Genomic DNA, 23,467 nt, shown 5'->3' on the forward strand with positions numbered 1-23,467 from the left:
GATAAAACACAATCTGTTACCTCTTGGGTTTTATGACTTGCTTATTATCTACTCTTACTTATTCTTTATGAAACAACACTGCATGTGTGTAAAGCAGCATAACTGTGTGGCAGAGAGAAAAGATAAGAGCTGCGACAGCAAGGGTGTTAAAATGCAGCTTCTGACTCCTCTCCTAGTGTGTTGAACAACCCTCACCTGGCTTGCAGAGAAACTGCCGCAAAAATCTTGGAAGTAAACTGCCGAAAAATAAATGTCTAAAGATTAGTGTGCCAGTGTTAGGAACATTTTGTGAACTGCTGCTTTGCAATGAAGCTGTTGTGAAGCCTGCTGTAGTTCAGTTGACTTCTAACAGTTGTCTGCTTATGTTAATACAATTTATAGAATCAATTATTCCAGTCCTTAATGAAGGAGCAGTCTTTCTTAGTTAAAAGCAAATAATACAAAATAAAAAAAAGATGTAAGATCTACAAACATGGAACTTCAGATAATCTTCTTGCGTGTTGTATTTTTTGTGTGAAATTGATTCTTAGTCTATAGTTACTTAGCCTTTTATGGGGCACATGATGAATTTCACTTACTAGAATGTATGTTTGTATCTTGCACTTTAATGAAACAGATAAAATAAGAGAAATTGCTTAAGTATGCATATAAGTACATGTATGCATATGTATACAGAATTTGCTTTAGGGTCTGGTACTAAAAATGTACTCATCAGTGCTTATTCTTACAGTAAATAAGAAATCGGATGTTGATTAATTTTGATTGTCCTCGGCAATGAATATATATATTTTGCATCAGAATAAAATAATAACACAAAAACTCTTAGCTGTGAGCTTGTCTTTGGTTGTCCTGTAATCTTTAGGGAATAGTAAAGTGGAGTGTTTGTGGGGGTTTGTTTATCTGAGAGAGCAGGCTAATCAAACTGTCAGTGCATTTTTATGTGACGAGAATATGCTCAATTGGGGGAAAGCTGACATCTTGGAAAGGAGATGGAGGGCCCCGGGTTTATGGATGCTGTGTTACAGTAACAGTCGCATGTGGTACTATGATGTTTAAGAAAAACAAAATGGAAATTTAAATAAAGGTTACAGGCCTGTTGAATGGGTGTGTGGATGGGTAACCAAGCCAGCGTAGGCAGCAGATTCCCAGCACAGTTGATCTGCTGTGCTGTTCCTCGATGAAATGAGCTTAGGACCACGAGATTGTTTTTCAGGGGTCATCCTGTACTTGTTAGTAATTTGTGGTAGCATAATTTATTCTAGTCTAGGGATTATAATCATTTTCGGTAATAATTATATAATGAACATTATGTAAGAAAGGGGGTGGATTTGCATTTTTTATTTTTCATTTTTTTGCCAGAGTTAGAGCTGCTGGCTTTTTTACATGCTAGGATTACGGAAAGCAAATACTTTGTTTTAGAATCAGCTGTCATAAAAGTAGATCAAGTAGTGAACAAAGTGATTGAAATATTAAGCAATACTTCTCTCTGGTACCTTTAACTTTTGGGGGGGGGGCGACTCCAAATGGCACTGTACTGTAAATGTAATTTATTTGTTTTTGTCTCCCACATTTTCTAGTCTGGAGCACAGATTTAACCTTGATCTAATAGTTTTGAAGCAGTTCTGATTCAGAAGTACAAATGGGCTGATCCCCAATTAAAATGATATTTGACCTCTGCATTTCCCAAGGTGCCTTCTGATGTTTAGTAATGCTGATCTGTGCATCGAATATGGGGTCTGTTTGAACCAGGCAGGGAGGTCAGTGGTTTTATAAGGAGCTGTGCGAAGTATCCAAATGCTCACTATCATGTGTACCATTCTACAGCACCTAAATTGCTCCTTATGTTTTCTAATGCAATAACTGTTAAGGAAAATAATGTAACCCCCCCAAAAAAAAAAATAATAAAAAAATACCAACCAATCTTCCTTTGTCATATGATGAGATTTCATTTCTATTGATCTTCATCTAAACATCACCTACTCATCGTATACAGTTATCAATACAAAAATCCCAGAGAAAGAATTATGTGACCTTCAACACCTTTAAGTGCTTAATCCAATTTCACACAGCACCTGATTGAATCCCGAAATGCCCTGCAAGTTGCTGATAAAGAGATGCCCGGTGTATTGATAAACCTATCGGGCCTGTACCACCTCCAAGGTGCTTGGAACAACAACCGCAGAAGCAAAATGAATACTGAATTTTAGCCCTTCGTTTTCAGTAATGCATCACCCTAATTTGATGAAGTGGTTCAGTAATGTGATGTGGCATATACTGTACACTGGTTCTGCATTTTATTTCAAGCAGATGTATCCTCTCAGTGTGTGATATACCGTACTCCAGCAAGTCATTTTCACTCATAATATGGAGTAGTTGGTGTGTAATTTAATACAACAGTGCTATCATTGGATACTTGCTATCATTTGATACAGTAGTGCGCTCCCTCCTTGAGTCAATAAAGCCAGCAATTTGCATATTCACAGCACTGCAGCAGGCCTCTCACTGGCTCTCCCTGAGCCCGGCTCCTCATCCAGCCTGGCCATCCCCTTTTATTATGGCTTTTATTCTCCTCTTTTTTTTAAGTTTGTTTGTTATTGGAGAGTGGCGTTTTCAAAGGAAGTGATCAACCACAACATTGGTATCTGTACAAATAAGAGGTTTTACATCAAACCTTTGACTTCAGGTATACAATGATCAGTGCAATGTTAAGTAGACTTGTCATGAGCCTTTAATGTAAATACATTAAAATTCTTTGAGGGTTCCCTGTGCTGGATTGATTTTATTTGATTTGATTTATGTATTTATTTTTTGTTATTGCATAACTTAGCAACCATTTTTCAAGGCCCATTACATATTAACATGCAGTGCTATGTTTTGTGTTGGCAATCTGCAAAACTATTAAACCCTATGTCGCAGTTCTGGGACGGTCTTTGGGCTAGTGCTAGTGGTATAAAAAATATGAGTGACCTCATTTATGGGTACAATATATGGGGAAATATACTAAGCTCCAGTCTGGGTATAGGTGAAGGTGGTAATTTGTAAAGAAATAAGTAAATACATCTATAAATGAATACAGAGTTTGTACACGTCTGTAAGTTATTTACTTACTACTGTTAAAAAAAAAAAAAGCTCTAAACATTAAATCTTATTATTAATGTTAAGACAACAGTTGTGAAATCTGCAGTGGAATTCAAATCTTGCTGATTGGTTGTTTAGCAGTAACACTGACGTGTTACAGTTAAAAGTTTCACAGAGGGGCTCGTACTTACTACCCCCAGTACATAACCTGTTACTGATTTGCTCTTTTAGTTTTCAGTATTTAATATTTAATTGACTTGAATTATTCTCCTGAAACTCCAGTGGTTTTGAGACTGAACCAAAGTATTTTTTAAATCGTCTGTTTTTAAGTTTTCCTTCTTAGAGCACAGTGTGGGACTCTGAAATGGCATGAGCAGAAATGAATACCGTCGGTTCAGCTGTAAAGCTCAGCCAAATGCATCAGGCAAAATGAACCATGTCTTCCCACATAGTGTTTTTATCTCTTTCTGAAGGATTCCATGCTGTTGGCTTTTTAAGAAGTTAATAATTTAATAAATTTTGCTTACAGGTATATATAAAAATTATAATAACTGTTACAATTGATGTGTATTTCTCATCACAGCATTTGGAGAAGATGTTGTATTCAAAAGGGACTCAAGCCTTGTGTTTTTAGTAGCCCTGTGCTGGCCGAGCCCAGGCTGGCATGGGCTGAATTTAAGGTAGCCAAAAAGCTTTCTTCTTCTAAATGATGAAAAATTGTATTCATATTTTAGTTCTCTCAAAGGAGGTGTCAGTGTCAGCAGAAAAAAATAAAAGAAATAAGAGACCCTTATCTGTGTCCCAATCCACTTGAATTCACAGCATTCAGCGAACTGAATAGTCAATCAGTGGTAGATCTGCACTGCTATTGTCTTCATAACAAACCCAAGAAGGTAATGCATTGTAGGCTTTGATATTTGCCAGGGTTTTGTGATCTAGAAGGCTTATCCTTTTCCAAAAGTTGTGTCAGTTGTGTTCCGCTGATAAGCCAGGTACCGACACCAAACATGCCCTCAAGAAACAGCAAGTGGTGGGTTTTACATCAGCCTTTTCCTGCTACTTCTGATTTAACGTGTTCCCAAATTAAGTGTTTATGGTATTACTTTCATTTTTGTTTCTCATTATAACCAACTTGCCCAGCAAAACATGCTTCTGACAAAGATCGCCTAAGGCTGGCTTCTATGCAGATGCTTTACTGAGTTGTTTGTTGTAAGCAGCCTCCTAATCATTTTGAGAGGCTCACTTATCTCACAATGATATTTGACACTGTTTTGAGAAACAGTTGCATTTAGCTCGGCAAGTAACATGCACCAAAACAAAAATAAGAATCATGTTGATCACAACAGACCAATGCAGCTGGTAAAGAATAGACTTAATAAACTATGGTTCTTCTGGCACTAGAGTTTCTAATGAATAATTCTCTTGTATATTTTGTTTATTTTGCTTTAATCTCACTACATCCCTTTCAAACGTTTGTTAATTTTGTGTGAATGCATGCATCAGTTTGCTTTGCTTTCACACCTACCAACCCACAAAAGTTGTCTGTTGCTTGTGTTCACAGTGCAGTTTGTAACCTTGTTGAATTTAGTTTCTCAAGCAGAACATTTTATTCATACTTCTGTTCAAATATCCTTAGCTTATTTGGTCCAAAGTCTCATTATGAGTTCAATCTGCACTGGAGCTTAGTAGGTTAGTAGTGTTTTATTCAACACACAAAGTACATTATTTGTCATGTAAATAGATAAGGCCACTACACTAGTGTGCCTTGGATTATTAATATACAACTTTAAAACAAAATACAACAGCACTAAGCACTAATAGCATTTAATTTTTATATTCTGCTTGACTATTTCATCTTTCAACAACACAGTGTCCTCTGACTGTAGTCATTAAAATGCATCTTATTTACATGAGCAACTGGCTCATAGTGATGTAATAAGACAATCTGATCTCTCTGCTGGACTGGGAGGGCAGGTGCCTGTGACCCTGTGTTTATTCTCACCGATCGATGATCCCTCTTTCAAGTTGTCTCTGGTCCACCTGGCTGCACCTCCTGTCATAGTGTCTAAACGGGCCTTTTTGCAGTTCTGGTTGCTATTGACCCCACTGGGACGCCAATGTTAGGAGAGATTACTGCTCCAGTGTATCATTTCTCAAACTATTGATGGAGACCCCCGAGGGAGGTTGTGAAGGGGTCACAATGGGGTCGCCATATGTTTGATTTATGTGCAATATCTATTTTATAATCAAACCTTTGAATCTAATGGGATTCCCACACCATTATTTTTTGGTGATTTGATCCTATGATCCAAATTAATATTGTAGAGGCAGATAAGTTTACAGATAAGATAAGATTGTCACAGACTAAAACACTCTATTTTATCTTCTTTACCGTCTTTAAATACAAACGTATTTACTACTTCCTGTCTGATATGGACACAGCATAATGATTTCCCCACTTTCATTTTAGCTTTCTCAATATCTCTCTTCATTGCATTGTTATCCTAGCAGATATCTTGGTAATCTATGTAGTTTAACTTACCTGACATTTGTGGGTCAGGAGATGCTTATGAAAGGAAATACCTTGACCATCATTGCTGCAGTGGCTTACGGCCAGTCTGAGTCGGCTGAATGTGGGACTGTAGAGGGGAGTTTGACTTGTGTTGCTTTGAGTGTTGTTATGAATAAATAATATACAATCAATCCACTGTTTGTATTTATAACATTCCTTTGTCGTTTATTCTGCGTGCAAGCTTTGGTACGCACATAAATAATAGTGCTGTCTATGATGCATAGCGGCGTTTTTTAATACTGGGGCGAAAAAAAAGGTGATAGCCTCTTCAAGAGAGGTGCTCCTTCTACCACTCAGCCAGACATCCGCGTCAATTTTAATCAAGTGGTTTTCTCGACCACTTTAGTGATGTAAAATATTAACACAGCTAAATGCATAGATTGGTGTACAGTTTGCCGCATAAATTATTAAGCAGGGTAAAAAGAAAAGAAAAAAAAGGCAGTGAGATGACTATAGTTTTACTGCAGCCTCTCTCTCTGTCTCTCTCTGCCTCAGTCTGCTGCATGCTTAGCCCCGCCCCCTACGTTTATTTCTAGAACCTGGAATCACATTTTACAAATACCTCGAGTAAACATGTGGAAACAAGATAAAAATAGGATTTCCAGAAGACTCAGTGCCACTTTGCTGGGCCCCTTTTTTAATCTTTCATAGAGCAGACCCATAATTTGTTTTAACCCATTTGGTTTTAGGAAAGCAGTCATCAAATAGCAGTAATCTTGATTACAGCAGTGAAAAGCAAGGACGTGTCAACTGAAATTAAAAGATGGGAGAAACTAGGCCTCTTTATTATGTGGATTCCCACAGATCCTCAGAACGTTTTCTATCTAATTTTGTGTCTAATAGAGTGGTGTGAAGGATCCAAAATTAAGAGGATTGATGAAGAGACTTAATACTAGTCTCGCACATGGACAGTATGACCTGCATGTAGAGCTCTGAGTTGTTCCAATACAACATTTTAGCTCTTTTAAAGTTTATCAATCTTTCAATAGTTTGGGAGGTTTTGCCTACTTCACTCATAGAAATGAATGGCAAATCCATGTAGTTAGTCTTTACTACTAGAATAGTTGGCAAAGAAGGTGCAAGATTATTTTTAAAGTTGTAGAAGATGGTGTTAAGCTTCACCCCGATGATATTTATTTTTAAAATGTGAAGTAAAGAGTTGGGAATGCAATATGCACCTGTCTTATGGTTTGTTTGTTTCTTTAAGCATTGCATCTGTGTAAAAATCAATCTGATATATTTTAACAGCTCAAAAGACAAATGTGATTGTCTGCCAAAGATTAGCCGCATTCTTTAAGACATTAGAAGTCATTAATTATTATTATTTTTTTTAACTTCCAATAGCACAGCCAGAACTCCTTCAAGAATGAGCACATTGAACTGCAGCCATAGTGTCCTGCCATTTTGACTTGTATCTTCCAATCTGTACTGTTTACCCTTGATTAATGGAGTCCCAAAGGAACCAAATGGGTTTGTTTAAGGTCATTTATGCAATGGCTCGCTCTGACGGTGTCAATGTTATTGATGACTGTTCATGCTTGAGTATTCTGTCTGTTTGATTTGGGGGAAGTGGGAATGTCAGGGTTTTTAAGTATTTGTATGAATTAATTGTATTTTATATAAATATATAAATAAAAGATGTATTAATTAAAAGGTGAGTTGACACCATGAAACTGAGATTGTCTTTGTACACCTTCATCTCTTTATACTACATACGTTTGTAAGCATGAGTTTTTCCGGGTCCGGGAATAGCAGGGGCTAGTCTGATAAAGATCATTCTGGAGGTATTCAAGACCTTAATCAAAATGCAGTTGCAGGCTTTGGTTGCGTAGGAATGAAGCGACAAGTCATTAGGAAAGGATACAGATCATTAGGCTACTTGAGAGAATGGAAAGGATTAATTTAATGTGTGAAACATGTTTACTTGGAAAGCACAGCAGCCAATCTCTCTCACACCGACTGAATCTTTGTCGGGTGGAGTTGTGGTTGTGGTCCACACTATAAACTGAGCTGGCCAGCTAGGTTTTGTTTTGCACATTTTCACTTGTTTCTGTTTTCCATATTTAGGGGAATTTGTTTCCAGATTTGCACTCTTCCCACACCCTGTGGCTCCTCTGCTTGAATCTGGCCCTTCCAACATTCATTTGTTTTTGTTTTTGAAATATTGTATGCCTTTGCAAAAAGGTGCTAATACATCCTTTAAGAGTACAGCAAATTATCTTTGCTAAAATTAGCCGGCAACTTCCAATGAAGGTTCACGTCATTAATGGTTTCTGCAGCATCTGGGAAGTCATGGCACTTCTCCAAGAGCCACTCTTCTCCAGAAACCACAAGTATACTGTAGCAGATACAGAGAAAAAACAGACCGACTGCATTCACAACATATGGTCTTTACTTTCTGGATGTTTTCTTTCTTTCATAATTTCTTTAAATAAACGTTTGCATTACATTTTTTTGTTTAGTTCACCTACTAAATAATTACGTTTTTTATATAATACCACAGTTTAGGATACTTTAGGATAGAATATTATAACCAGATTTAAAGAAGACTGTTTATCTAGCCAGTATAAGTCCTTAATACTTAAATTGAATTAAATCTGTAAAACGTGTAGTATGTAATGTAACAAGCTTAAAGGAGTACTACTATAGTATTTAATAAAATAATCAATATTAACACTAACTGCTCTTTTCTTTTTAAGATTAAGTGCATTTAGTTTGCTTTGTGTTGTTGTGTTGCTCTCAGTAGACATTTGGTTGTTCGCTCTGTCAATTACAGACTAATTAAATTCCACAGTTGCATGCCGTGGGTACTTTATCCTCGTCACGGCTCTGTCCTGTCCTTGCAACTAGCCAATCAGAAACCTGCAGCGTCACGTTGCCTGGACAGTAGAATGTAACTTCCAGAATGACATGCACTGACAAATGAGAGAACAGCCGAATTCACCAGATTTTAGTACAATTAGGCCGGTGACTGTTTAATATTATGTATTAGACGCATTAACTCCTAGTGTAGTCTACTACATGTGACTGAATGAGAGAGTGGTTCAGACGGCAAACATGCTATAATTCTTCCTCTTTAGAATCTGAGTTCCAGAAAGCGATAAACCCCCAAACACGTATTTGGTAGTTAGCATCAATACTGATTTTTTCATGAAATATCGGTAAATAGTCCGTTAACGGGAGCTATCTGAGTGTATGTGGTGGATAGCAGTGTGGAAGTGCTGTTTTTTTTTTTTTATATATATATTCTATATGGAAAATACAGCATATTGGAAAACTTTCCCTTGCAGATGGAATCATGTTATGGTCAGTGTCACACCTCATTCAGGATTCCCCATTCATATCAACAGACAATTATGATACTGTAGTGTCCTACATCTTAAAACATATCCGTTTGTTTGTTTTTTCTCATAGAAATGTTTAACTGTTGGCCTTCCTTGTCAACCAAAATGTCAGTGGTGATTTATTTATTTGAAAGGGATATTAGATTTATAGATTATCATCATTAAGTAAATATTTAGTCCCACTGAAAATGTCAGGGACTATTTAGCTGTCATGGTGCTCTTGTGTGCTGTTGTGAATCTCTCCTTCTGTTGTCTGTGCTCATCTTTTTAATACTCTATTGTTGAATAACCCTGAATGCTCTTCAACCATGTGTTGCTTTTTGCTGTAGTTTAATTTGTTGTAGAGCTAATCTAGGAAAGGAAAGGAATCTGTGAGGCTATCTCTTCCTGCCCGCTCTTGTTCGCCACAATCCAGTAACAGACCGCCCTGCGTATGCTAATTTCTGGTGGAAACACTGGCCTTTAGATTGAGTTTGCTGACGAGGTTTATTCCCACCACTTTGATAAAACAATTACTCTAGTTTTCACTTTTGCAACTAAACCAGGCACATTTCATTTCTGCTGCATTTTTTATTCATGATGTAAGTAATTTGTTCTACAGAACATGCACTTTTCACGAGGGTATACTAATTCATTGCATCCCTCTTTTCTGATTTTCAAACAGATATGAGGAGACAGTGTAGACAAATAAATTGAATTTCAGTCACGTTGTGTTCACCTAGTCAGCCAAACTAGTTGTGTATAAAATAAACATGATGATTTTATTCCAATGTAGATTTGTATTTTTCTCCCTTCTCAGTTTACTCAGGGATCTCTCTTGAAGGCTTCATTGTGGTTGTGCTGCAGTCTGAATGGTTTGCCTGTGGTGTTTTGCATGTTGTATTTCTTGTATGTATTTTTTAAGTTTGTTTAATGATTAAACAATTTTATTTTCAAATTCAAATATCAGCTCAAAATGTATGAACCCAAATTTGCCTTTTAATCAAAACACCTTGCATGCTCCATCTTAATGTACATAGTGGATGCTGATTGGCTGTCTAGTTGTGGCAGGTGTCTGCTCAGTAAGATGAACTCTGATTGGGTGCCATGACTCATCACCAGTATATCTTTCACTCCATTCCCCAGGGCAACACAAAACAAACCCCTGTTGATTTCTGGGAACACTGCAATTGGGGTCTTTCAATTGCCTGTTTTTTTGTACAGGTCATTTAATGAATCTGCAATCATCTCGTATGTATTATGCTCAACATCATTATATTCAGTACTAGACTACAGTAATTACTGGTTGCAGGCATGTTATTTTTCAGTAGGATAGACTGAGAATCAAAAAGCTTAAGTTCCCAAGAGTCTTGTTTCAGACCAACATGGGCTACTTGAAATTCCTGTCTTCTGGCTGCCACTCCTGAGCTGTAACCTGTAGGCTAGAGTGTCAAACTCAATTTGATCAAAGGCAGCAATGTAATTTCTTATTTGAATTGAGGGCAAAAGAAACGCCCCACATTCATGCTATTACTACAAGTTAATTTCTTCTGGAATTCGATGTTGTATCTTTAGAAAAGGACCAATTCTTAGCCTGTACAAGAAAATAAGGCACATCGCCTACCCCACAAAATCCTAAAACACTCTCTTTCTGATCCAGGCGAGAGATGTGACTGAGCATCTCTGACATCAGTTTATGACTCAGACCCTTTGCTGTGGGGCTCTCCGTTTCCTAAAGGTTGATGGGATTGGAAGTCCTCCAATTATACTTTTTGTGATGCGGAGAGCGCCCAAGGGCTCGACCAGACAGAAACCGAAAGGGATGTACATTTTCAGGGCAATGGAAACTGGGAAAGCTTTAATTCTTGGTTGAATTCACAGTACAATAGCACAGTGATTGTTTTGGTTAGAAAATATAATATATATGCATACAATATAATGTTAAAAGAAACCTAAACCCAGAAAAAAATGCCTGGAAGGGTATTTTTAAAAAGAAGAAAGCTAAGGGTGTAAATATTGAATTACAGTGATGGCTTTAGACGAATGTGACCTATGTTGTGGACATTGTTGTAACGGTGAAATTCATAATATAGTAACATGGAAAATCATCTGTTCAATTATAGATTTTCCCACAGAGAGACAACTAAAGCTAAAATAAGATGGTAAACTTAATGGAAATAACATTTCTAAGTAGTTACTGATATGAAGCTGTTTCATTACCATTGAGTCATAGCTAAGACACATAAACGAAAAAACAGTCTAGGAAACAAAGAGGAAGTTAAATTATGGCAGATTATCTGAGAGTTGCTTTTTGCTGAACAAAACAGTCTTTCCCTGTATTTGCATGCCTGTGTAAAGATAAAGTCAAAGGTCATTCAGTCCAATGTTCATGTCTTGAAATGGAGTCCTTTATGGCAAAGAGACAGAAATATAACAGTTTCTCTGAAACAGGATGGGAAGTGTGTTTTCTTTGACAGTGCATGGGCCTTTCCAGGATTATCTTGAGTTTCCAAAATACATATGACACATACATTAATCTGCACACCATAAGACTTGGAGTGCTTAGTCCAGTAACACAGCAAATAGGTTAATTTGGTAAGGATTACAATTTCCTTCTATTTTGATTTGTGCTAAGATGGCGGTTTGGGCTAATGTATCTGGCACTGTAGTAACATAGGGATCCATCAAACACTATCATCTGAAGCTCTAAAGTAATTTTAAATTTTAGTCTTTGCTTGATAGACTTTGAAATGACAGAGCTTTATCACAGTATTTACCAGGGGAATTCTTCCCAGAACACAGCAGACGCAGTATTGTACATTGGCTTCTAAAATGCAGTGAATTAATACAAAAAAATGCTGTGTACACACATGCACACTGACAGTTACAATTACAGGACTGCCTGGAAATCATAATGTAATGCAATTAAAAATGAAGGAATTGACATAAATGTCATTTGTATGAAATGTTTTAACATTTGATGTAGAATTGAAAGGAGCAGTAAACTGATTGCAGGTTAGGAAACAATAATGTTTGGACTTGGACACAATCAGTGTCACTCTTTTTAAGTTTGTCTTCAGAGATATCAGTTTTTGTTTGAAATCTTTGTATAGTCTGTCTGTACACTTTTCAGTAAAACATTGCCTTTTCTCACCCTCAACCCTATTAATGATAATGTTGGATAAACAATATAGTATATTCTGCCTTGGTGCCTTTGTAACTCACCATACAGTCCTATATGATGTGATAGATGGCAAAATGCCAGTTCAATGTTAGAATAAACTGTTCAGTGAACTGTTAGAACTTATTTTCAAATGGAAATTACATCTTTTTTGTAATCCAGTGTTTTGGATCTTTCCCATCTTAGAAGGATTTTAATATATCTTCCATTGAGACTTGATCATTTTCACACCTATTAGTGTCTAATGTATATATTTTTCTCACTCTAGCAGCTAAACCCCACTGTGTTTCTGAACATTTTCCTCAATGACAAAGTGGAGGTGTATAATTACATTTTATCCTCCAGCATGTTTTACAACCTAGTATATTTCAAACTTCACCTTGTATGAACAATTAAGCTCTCATTAAGTTATACAGCTAATCACAAAGGCTTTTTCATAATTGCCTACAAAAGGTTTGAAAATATCAGAAGGAGGGTTTGTCAGATTTTCCCATTTGGGAACAGGCTGAGAAAAATGTCTCTAAGAATTCATGACTCTTAACCGAGAGGTTTGTCTGGATTTGATTAGCAAGGCTTGTGCTCTCTCCCAGCACTGACAGATTAGATTTGACTGTACAGTATTTACATCCTGTATTTTTTTGGCCAACCACAACCCCATAAGCAAATGTTGAAGTACTTACACTAATTTAAACTTTCTTGAAAGTCATCGGCCAGTGTATGTATGGTTTATTTTGTTAACATATGAAATGTTAAAATGTTGCGAAATGAAAGCCATAAATGAGTCAGTTGTTATCACAGGTGCTTAGCTTTTGATCTCTTCTGTGCCAAGGCTGATAATATTCATTGTGCCTGGTGCGCTAAAGAGTATGCAGTTTTTCTCAATGCATTGTCTTTAATAAGCGTCGGGTAGTATTTTATTTCAGTGTCCCTGAATATGTTGATTGCCGTATTTTGTAGGAATTGTAGTGTGATATTCTGTTTAACTTAATATTTGTTCTTACCATATGTGTTTAAGTTAAATATATTGGACTATGACTTTGAATACCCAATGCACCTATTGTATTTGTTCTATGTATGTGGTCAACTCAACAGTTAGCAAGTTTGCCTGCTTTTGTTTATCAGATATTTCTGTGCAGTGTTTAGTTTAATCGTTTTCCTTATGTCATTTTTAATGGGGGTTCAGTACAATGTTCTTGTTTTCTGGGAGGAACAAATTGATATCAAGAAAGTTGACTGAAGACATACCTTCATGATTATTAATTCTTTGTACTGTTTCCAATACAGAAAACCATCACTGTGCTACACAAGTTCATATTCTGAAGTGCTTGTGCACACAAAAGGACTGATAGTTGGCTGTATTTTTTCGAAAACATGGTGATTTCATGCATTCATTTTATGATACAAATTACTGTCTTTTTCTTCGTCTTTCACCATCATCTCGCGCAGGTGAATTGGAGAGTCAGCTATAGCACGATGAATGGTGTGAGCCACAGCCCTTCCTTGTATACATCACTGCCACAGGAATTTACTTGGCCTGGCAATGGAAAACTATTTGGTCTTCTGCTTTCATGCACAAAGTGCTGTTTGTCTCATACTTGTAAAACCTAGTAACAAACTCAGGAATTGTCTGCTTGCTGCAAGTGTAGTTTATTTGTAGACATATACTATATACACATATTTGTATTTGTATTCTATATTATTGTACATGGTTTTAGCTGTGTTCTGCTCATATCCTGTAAATGATTGAAGTTAAATCTGTATAGAAGTGTTTGTTAAAACAGGACCCTGGATTTATGAACAAACTGTCTTTGGACTTTATATAATGTATATCCCTTACTCACAAAAGGCTTGGCCATACGACTCCATGCTGGAAGAACATTTACACAGTTTAAAGTGGCATAAAGGATAATATCTGGATGTGATTTTAATATGCTTTTTAGTGTAATTGAGATATTGGTGTTTTGGTCACATGATCAAGCAGCAGTTACTGCACAGAGTTCCCTCATATAGTCTTCAGATTCTGTGGGAATGCAAAGTATATGTATAACAGATCTGCTTTAATTTGCAGTACAATTACACCACTGTATAAATTAAAGTAATATATTTAATTACAGTGAACCCGTTTTTCCTTTGATTTATGCTTTCATTTTCTATGTTATAGCCTATGCTCCCAGGTAACGCACTGTAAAACCCCTGCTAAGACAGTGCTACATTGATTTGTTATGATGTGAGCAGGAACGCTGTGGGATTTCAGTCTTCACTAAATGATGTCTGAGGAGAAAGTCTGATAATTCCCATGATCCTCTTGTTGCATTTCCTACTGATGCTCTAAGAGCCCGAGTCTGTAACGGTTTTGCTGTAAAGCTGTGTGGGAGGGAGAGAGATCAGTGTAAACTCCAGGAGCAGGACGAGTGTTCGCTTTTCCTTTGAAGTGAGACCGGCCTTGAAAACTGCTTGCATATTCCTCCCACTCCTCAGAGCGAGTTCGTAATTGCCACTGTCACCAAAACAATGGGACTCACTGTCTCGAAAGATGCTCCCCTCCTTGAAAATTCAGTAAATACAAAAATATGTACCAACAGTTGCTGCAATGCAGCGAGCTTCTTCTGCCAGAGAATGGTTGTTTATGTTGGAAGATTTACATAATAAGAATCACATATATATTTTTCTAACACTATATGTTTTAAATATGGCACATCTGGTGAAGGGAGGGGGGGGGAAAGACAAAGTATTATGTAGGGGGCACTAAATATTATTATTATTTTTTTGATATGAATGAAACTTCATGCTAGAGAGACCGCTCTTGGCATTTATCTCTGTCGTTCATGTTCTGCTAATCTCAGGATGACATTTTGGATTGTTGTATGTTTATATAGTTTCTATCAAGTGTTCTGAGGAATGGATATGCCAGCAGACACTTTAGAGTTTATGTGGATTAGAAATGATGATCTCTTAGGGTCATGCCTTTCATGCCTTTATTGCTGTATTATGGTTATAGTAACTGATTCAGATTTAGATCCAAGTACTTTTGTCATTTATTGTGGGAAGCTTTTATATTACAGTGTTTGCTATGGTTATTTTAGTCTTAATCCACTTGTTACAGTACTGTAAGTTATTGCAACCCTTCTGTATGCAAATATGCTCCTTTAAGCCTGTTTGTGCTGCTCTCATGGTGAATCACAGGACAGCAGAGATTGGGGATTTACTGCAGTGATGAATACGGGTGACCTTTTATGCCCACTATGTGGAAATACTCATGTGTCAAGACAGCTTTACTCTCCTTCAGTCCAGCATGTTTGCTTGCAGAGCCAGGTGAGCACTGCGGGCCACGAGCCGACACTGTGCCCTGATCTCATTGGCATTCAGAGCACAGTTGCCACACCAGAGCAGTGAGAAACGCATAGAGAGAGCCGTGGTTGAAAAGCCAAAAAATGTAGAACAAACAAATAAAGGAAACAAGTAACAGTCATTCAACCACTTTGTTTTTCATTAAATTATATATTCAATAAAAAACAGTGTTTGAAGATGAGAAAAAATATGTGCTGCAGTCTTTACCTTATGTATTTATTTATTGTGGGTCATACTGAAGCTTTTTTCCAGTGTACAAATCTGTTGGTGTTCCTCTTTTCCACAGGTTTTTTTATACATTTTGACTGTAGGTTAACAAACATTTTGCGTGCAAGTCAGATGAGTGCTACCAAATATTTCATTACAAAAGGTCAAAGCCTAAGGTCACAGGCTCCATTTCCACAGTTAATTTTGTGGTTAAGGAGTTTTGCTGAATGCCTGGTAACTTGACAGCAGTAAAAATATCACTTAAAGTAAGTTTAGTGAGATGTGATACAGCAGAAAATGTATATAAAACCAGTATAGTGGAATCTAATTATTTCAATGTTAAACGCTTGTAAAAGTAAATTGTAATAAATACTGTAGAAACCAAAAGGTAGAGGAAAGAATGTACAGATCTTTCTTTTTGTAGGAATCAAGTCCTTTGCATTGTATATGCCTAACTATGTTTTAAACAAATTGAAATATGTAGATAGGTTATATATTTTGGATGTAGATTAGAATTAGCCTTTTGTAAATGTTCTGTATTTTTTGTTTCTCCAGAAGCTTAAACCATTTTCACCTAACAACTTATAAAAAACTTTCTTGCAAATATTTACTTTGGGGGGGTGGGGGTTAGTAATAGTAGGGGGGGGGACTACTAACATTATACAGTTTTTTCCAAAAGAACCCCCCTCTCAAACACCACCACTTGTTGCCAAGCAACCCCAGAATGCATTCTCAATTAAGTCAGTTGCATTAACTACCACTTGCTTTACTCCAGGGCCGATTCTGTTGGGACAGTGGGATGTCTGTGAGAGCGCTGGATCTCAGAAACTCAACAAACCATAACACAGTCAAATCAGCACAGCAGCATTTACATATTGGAAGACAGACAGCTATTTCAATTCACTAAATTGAGCACTACGGGGTTATGATGCATGGTTTATGGTGCTTGTGCATGAAGGGGAGGGTGCTGCTTCAGTAAATCACAAGATCAACACGCAGCTTTTTTTGTTTTTCTTTCGGGTTTTGTGTTACTGTAAAATAACCAAGCATGTGCCATCTGGTGGCTACAGCATATGTGGGATAGTGTAATGTAAAGTTGTGGGCTGTAATCCTAAGCTTTCAGGCTTTGCTTGTGATAAGAATTGCTGATGTAGACATATCATAGAGTGGAGGTACTGTAAATGAATAATGACATTGTTAGCCTTAGCCACTGACATACAGCAGCCTGTCACGGGTACTGATATAGCTCGTCTTGCTTCTCAGCTGCAAAATGTATTTAACTTATTTTATTTTCCTGTGTGGTGCTTGCCAAAGGTGAGAGATGGAGGTTGTTTGGAGTTCAGCTTTAAGATGAAGTTGTACGGATTTGGAAAAAAAAAAATCTCGTAATATTTTTTAGCGATGCCGGAAATGGTTTGCCTAATAGTAGGCTGGAGATGTTTTAATTTTGATAACTATATCCCCCTCTTTGCATAGTATTTTATTTTTTTATTTAGCAATTAATTTTAAATCATACTTTGCACTGAAGTGAATATAATGTGCAGTCTTCTTCTAATGTACAGCAGTTCTTAACTGTATACTCTCTCACTCATGGAAACCATGTGAAGATGTCAACAAAATAGTGAACAACTTCTCTAGTTAAAGTAGCCCAAACTGTCATGTTTCAATATGGTTAATTGCTTTGATGAGCAAAAGCCTTTATACCATTAATTATGTGGTGGCTGTGGATTTTGGGGAAAACATTTTCACCACATCAGAGTGTAACCAGTAAATCTGCAAGTTGATCACGTGCAGTGAAGAGCTGAGTTATAGCCAAAAGTGTCCACTGCAGTGCTCTGTTTCTGAGTGAGTGTCTTTCAGAAACCTTATTCAGTGAACTTCCTAAATTGTTTTGCGGTATGTTTATGGCAATGTCAATTAGATTAGAGTCACGACACATATTGAAAGTTGAAGGCCTGCTTTTATTCTTTTGTAAACTATTGTTATGAACATGTAGTGGGAAATATTACTTTTATTATTCTTTATATTGTTAATGTTGTCATGTTAATTTCCTTATGTTTATAAAGAAATCATTAGTTTGTGCTTACTACTTTCTTTATATTAGTGGGATACTTCTAATTATTAGTTTCTTGGAGATGTATAGAGCTATTGTCTTGGGGTTAGTTCAATCAGCATGAACAGTTTAAAGGTTGTGTGTTTTGGGGCTTGTAAACACAGGTATTTGTTTAAGGGCTTAAACAAAGGCTTTGATGTTAACATTTGCGTCTTGGAGTTTGCTGACCAGCAGTAAAGGCTGATATCCTTTTGACCAGTGACACATACACATAAACAGTTTTCAAAACACTATACACAACTACAACAGTAATAAATAATCTCAGGCATATGTTTATTATTATGCATATGCTAATTCTATTTGTACAATTGGATTTAGCAAAGATGTAGTGACTTTTGATAGGTTAAGACTTCGACCTATTGTCCATCTCTGGAGAAACAAAAAGGGTTCTCCTTGTCGTGATCTTTAGTTCTTTTCTCTACTTCATATGAGAGGAGAACTCGAGGTTAACCTGTATTTATTTATTTTTGAATCTTTTTTCGGTGTCTGCTGAGAATTTCTGAAACCCTTCCAATTGATATGACAAGTCCAATGGAAAGGGCCAGTGTGTTAGTGATTTCCCATAACCAAGACCAACTAGTATTAAGCAGCTCTGTAGGAGCCTGCTTTCTGTCATGTACTGCAAGAGGATGTAGACAACTGCAAGAGAGTACCTTCTGTGTTCAATGTGCTGAGGTACCTTGAAATGCAAATGCAAATTGACTGCCTTTTGGAGGCAGTTAAAGATACATGGCCGTTTGTTTATGTAAAATTCCAAACTCCTCAAGTTTTCCCTGGCTAGTACATCTGTGAATGAACTGTGATAGTGAACGAGTGTTTAGAGGAAATGTTGATGGCTTACGTCTGCGGCCTTCGCAAAACCTACCTTGGGACATTTCACTGAAGAATAGCAGCAGCAATTAAAAGTGAATGTTACCCTGTAATATGATGTTGGTTCCATCTGTTTTGGTTTGAAAACTCAAGCAGTGGTAGAGTAGTGGCTATCTTTGTTGTTACACTAGGGACTAACACTACAGGAAGTGCTGAGTTTTCTTGACTTTACATTCGAATTGGGAACTGAATGGGGCATTAAATAAAAGCATTTAAAAATATGCAGGAAAGCACTCCAGAGATTTGTTGGAACTACAAAAAACTGTCTGTAGAGGTTGAGAAGTGTTTACACTAGTGTTGTTATAATTTTGATAATTATATAATCTATTGTTATCAGCTGGTGATGTGAACTATTATGTTTAATGATGGACAGTGTCTTGTAGATAAAGATGAATACTTACAAACCAGGTGGCAATTGGGTAGACATTAATTAAAAGATGGTGTCCTTTACAAAATGTAAAGAACTGGTTTAAAACTAAATTCCTTTGTTTAATGGTTTCTCTGATGCATTTTAGTAAAATCCAAAACACTAATGTATTTTGTAACTTAAACCCTTGGGAGAGACCATTTCATTGTTTTTTAATGCTAATTTCAGTATGCTTTTCTGTTTTACCATTAAACAAATTGTGCAATGCATGCTTAAAATTCATTTGAAGAATTTGAAGAATCACATTCAAAAATTGTCCGCTGACAGTAGTGCTTTGAAAGTTTTTTGTGTTGTGTTTTTCTGATCAAATAGTGTCTAGTGCTGGAGTGGTTTCATCTGGATAGAGTTGCAGATTGTGCAGCAGGCAAAAATACTCCACTACTACAGAACTGAAATTTGCATTTATGGTATTTGTATAACACAATATCCTCACATGGAGGACACTGAGCTTAGCTTTCTCCCTCATGTAATTAGGAGCCTACTATAACATTTCTTAGGTCAGTGTGGAAATGTCTCTGTCTGTTTAGTTCCACAGATTGTAACCAGTTATTAGGGAAGTGAAAGGTAATTCAGTTTTCTTTCTTCCTATGCAGCTCTTTTTCTTTTATCCCTTAGATATATGGTAGGTCTAACCTTATCTCAGTGAAAGAAAGTCAAAATAGAGATACGGTTAGATTTGTTTCTCCCTTCATTGCTTTTTCTAGTTTGTCCTTTTTATACTATAATTAACCTATTTGTTTGGTACAGATAAATGGTTGATATACATTTTGAACTGGTGTCATGAACACAATGCTAAGCTAATGGCACATCGTTTCATTGTTTAATGGCAAGTTTAATTGAATAGTATTCTGTGCTATCAAATTGGCATGCAGTACAGCGTATTATTTTACAAATGCAGTAAAACCAGTTCAAACTGACAATATGTGTGCCAAATATGTTGGTTTATTTATGTTGATGACAAGACCATAAATCAGTTTTTTGGGGGGAATATATGAATATGTGTATCTAACCTCACTTACCCAATTGCTTGCGCCTGTGTATTGTATTAACTGTTTTTTCTGGTTTACTCAACAAGAGTAATTCTTTGATAAAGCTCCTATGCATGAGCAATATACAATTTTGAGTGTATTAAACTACTGCCACACAGGCAGAGCACACACATGCTTACCTTAGTTTGTGTCTTTAGGATATTGCTCATTTCATGGTGGGTACTTTTTCCCCCTCTTCCGAATCATGGCTTTCATGTCACTGTAGTGGAAATATTTGAGAGATTTGGAGGGAATTTGCAAAAGTTTATTGACAAGTAGCAGGGCTTAAAAAGACTGATGCAGATGTGTAGTAGGTGGTTTAATCTGAGTGTGTCTATACCCTGTTAAAGATGGGAGTACCACCTACAGCAACATGTGTAAGTGAAAAACAATCAAACAAACAGAAAAACTAACTTGACACACTATCAGCTTGCATTGTATTGCCTTTTGGGTGCAGTTCTAAAAATACATTTTCCTTTGTGTCTTTTTTAAATTGCATAGTATGATGATGAGATTTGTAACACAGAGTCCCATGTGTGGGAATTTATGTGATCGCCTAGGGCTACAGGTGTGAAACAGAATACAGTAGTTTGCTGACATTTTTCAGCTGCAAATAAGTCTTCTTTTTTTGTTTATTTGTTTATTGATGCATTTTGCTAACTTTGTTCCTTTGACCTTCCACCCCGATGCATGTCTTTGTTGTCAGCATTTATTCCAAGCTGGTTGAAATGACCATGTTAGAGAATAATCACTTTATTTTTGTGGGGCCCAAACAAGATTGCTTTCAATGTCAGTATAACAAGGACCCCCGCTGCTCTTGTACTGGCATATGATGCCTGCAGGCTTTAAAGAACAGTAGAGGAAGTGGGTTAAAAGAAAAAAATAAAATAATAAAGAATATGTGAGGGATGCAATGAACTTTCCAAATAAACTTTTTTTTCCCCCTCTCTCTCTCAGTTTGGAACTCAGAAATGGATTAAACACGTACAATATTTTTGTCCTGTACCATTAAATAAACCCTATATTGCATTTGGGAGTAGAGAATCTCTAGGTTTTAGATTTGTATTAATTTATATTAAAGAACCAGTTAATGTATCATGTTTTCCTCAGGATTAATTTATGACTGAGGCTCTGGTGCTTTTGTATTTGCTGGATTGTCCCTGAAACCTTTTACACTAGTACTCTACATCTTGGGCAGAATTAGATGTAATCACTATGTTTAGACATGATAAATGAAAGGAACTAAACATGTGCCAATGAAACAATGGTGCAGATAGGTGAGATAATCTTTTTTTTTTTTCTGTAATTATTTTAACTGTACGTATTTGATTAACAGTAGAGAAGTCACAGGAGACGTAACCCCATGCTTGTGACCCCCCTGCTGGGCACTAATGCTGCTGTCATTCATGTATCTTAATATCCCTGCTGATTGTTCCTTGACCAAGTGGATGTCAGCTTCGGCCGTCCAGGGGTGGAATGCTACTGCCAGCACGACAGCGGAGCCGCAGTGATCCAGCTCCAGTTCCTAATTAATGAGGTGAGTAATCAGCCCGTGCCCCTTCAGATGAGGAGGGATTCCACTCTGATCTTGCCCCAGGTCTGTGTACCTAGTCCTTGTGCTTAACTTTGTGTGTGTGTTTTTTTTTGTTAAATTTAATTTTGTATTTATTCATACCTTTCCTGTTGTTTTATTAGTTGCAACTTCACCTTTCTGTCAGGATGCAGGGTGTTTAAGGGTTTACTGCTACTTTGCATGTGTTTTCCTTGAGTTAAAGCTTATCCAATACGCAGTAAGAGTTCTATTTTATATTTTATTTTTTATCAGCCATTTCTGCTAGATTGTAAGTGATAGCCTTTCCCATAAATGAGCCATTACTGAAGCCACTGTTATGCATCATGGTGCTATATCACACATCTGAACTATAAAACCTAATGTAATCCTCGCTACGTTATCTCTGTTTATTTTATTTTTTCCAATGGAGATTGTGTAAATTAGACTGATCTGACCAGACTAAGATTGCTCCTAAGCTGCTCCGTGGGACTGAATGTTTAGCACAGAAGGATAAAAGCTTCCACACTGTTTGGCTTTCTAGATCAAGTCAAGCATCAAACCAGGCCTATCTTGAAAGAAAACATCAATCAACATGATCCTGGGGCAATTTAGTCACTGGGCTACAATCTGATGTAGGAGAGATGGACAAATTTGAAATGATGTATGGATATCCATCAGCCTGCTTTTTTCACACAGTTGACTGCTTTTTCTAATCCCGAAAAGATAGATATCAATTTGTATTTTTCTCAGTGTTACGTCACCCTAACGCCTGACAGCAAAGCAAGCTGCAATCATGTTTTGTATCCCAGAATTAGGCAGCATTAGTCAGCATGGCATTGCAAGTCAGTTTTAAAATGTGAACCAATTCCAAGGTTTCATCCAAGGAACCAAACTTCTACCCCTCTGATGGATAATAAGTTGGAAGCCTATAAATACACTTCTTAAAACCAAACTCTATCCTGTCAGTTACTTTGTATGTGCTGCTCTATTTATAAAATACAACTGAAGAATAAACTATATAAAGCCGATCCTAACAAAGTGATTGCAGACCTCCTTGTCCTTAGCTTTTCTCTCACCTTGCATTTCCATGTCCTGGGTATTCAAAGCCAACAGAACGGACACTTTTTGTCAGGAAGACAAGAGAAGAACCCAAATCCCGGCAGTCGACTGCAAGTGTGATTGAACTCCTGATTTTAGCTTATTTTGTGGTCTGCGTTGAAGCTTTTCGGTCGGTCTCTGTATGTTCCCAAATCAATCTATACTTGACGGATGGCTACAATTGGACAGAGGCAGTGTTTTTCCATGATGTCTGGTTTGTTAAATGTTTCCTTCGTTCAGCCTGTTTCGCTTGTAATTTGGCTGAGATGTTTTGAATTAATTGCCAGTGCCTGAGCTTAGGGCAGAGGCTATAGAGCTAAAAGGCTGCTGGGCGTCCCTATACCAATAGCTGCCTTATCAGTGCACCTTGCATCTCTGGGAGGAGTGTTCCTGCCTCCCGCTCAGTGTTGGCCTGCAGGCTGTGATGCAGGTCAGCCCCACCGGAATGCTGCAAAATTGCCTAATTTACGTTTGCGCTTCCTTATGTGCTGTGCTTATTTCATGCTGCTGTACATTATTGCTGCATGCAGACCTGTTTGCTCCTAGCCTTTGACTTTAATAAGGCATGCATTATTATTTTTTTTTTTCTTTTTCTTCCTGTATTTTGTTCTGATCCTTTCTATCAGGTTTCCCCAGACAATATAGATGTGAAAACAATAAAATAAACTTA

At 37.0% G+C, this 23,467-nt stretch overlaps 1 protein-coding gene across 14 annotated transcripts in view; it reads left to right on the forward strand.

The window, feature by feature from the left end:
• LOC136747737 (syntaxin-binding protein 5) overlaps positions 1 to 23,467 on the forward strand; it is a 155,830-nt gene that overhangs the window by 25,868 nt on the left and 106,495 nt on the right. For all 14 annotated transcript variants that reach the window (XM_066700883.1, XM_066700889.1, XM_066700963.1 and 11 more), the window contains exon 3: positions 21,603 to 21,684. In XM_066700883.1, coding sequence (XP_066556980.1) covers positions 21,603 to 21,684 — 82 coding nt within the window. The remainder of the gene's footprint in view (positions 1 to 21,602; positions 21,685 to 23,467) is intronic.

The sequence above is a fragment of the Amia ocellicauda genome, chromosome 1, assembly GCF_036373705.1.
Source record: "Amia ocellicauda isolate fAmiCal2 chromosome 1, fAmiCal2.hap1, whole genome shotgun sequence".
Classification (NCBI taxonomy): Eukaryota; Metazoa; Chordata; class Actinopteri; order Amiiformes; family Amiidae; genus Amia; species Amia ocellicauda.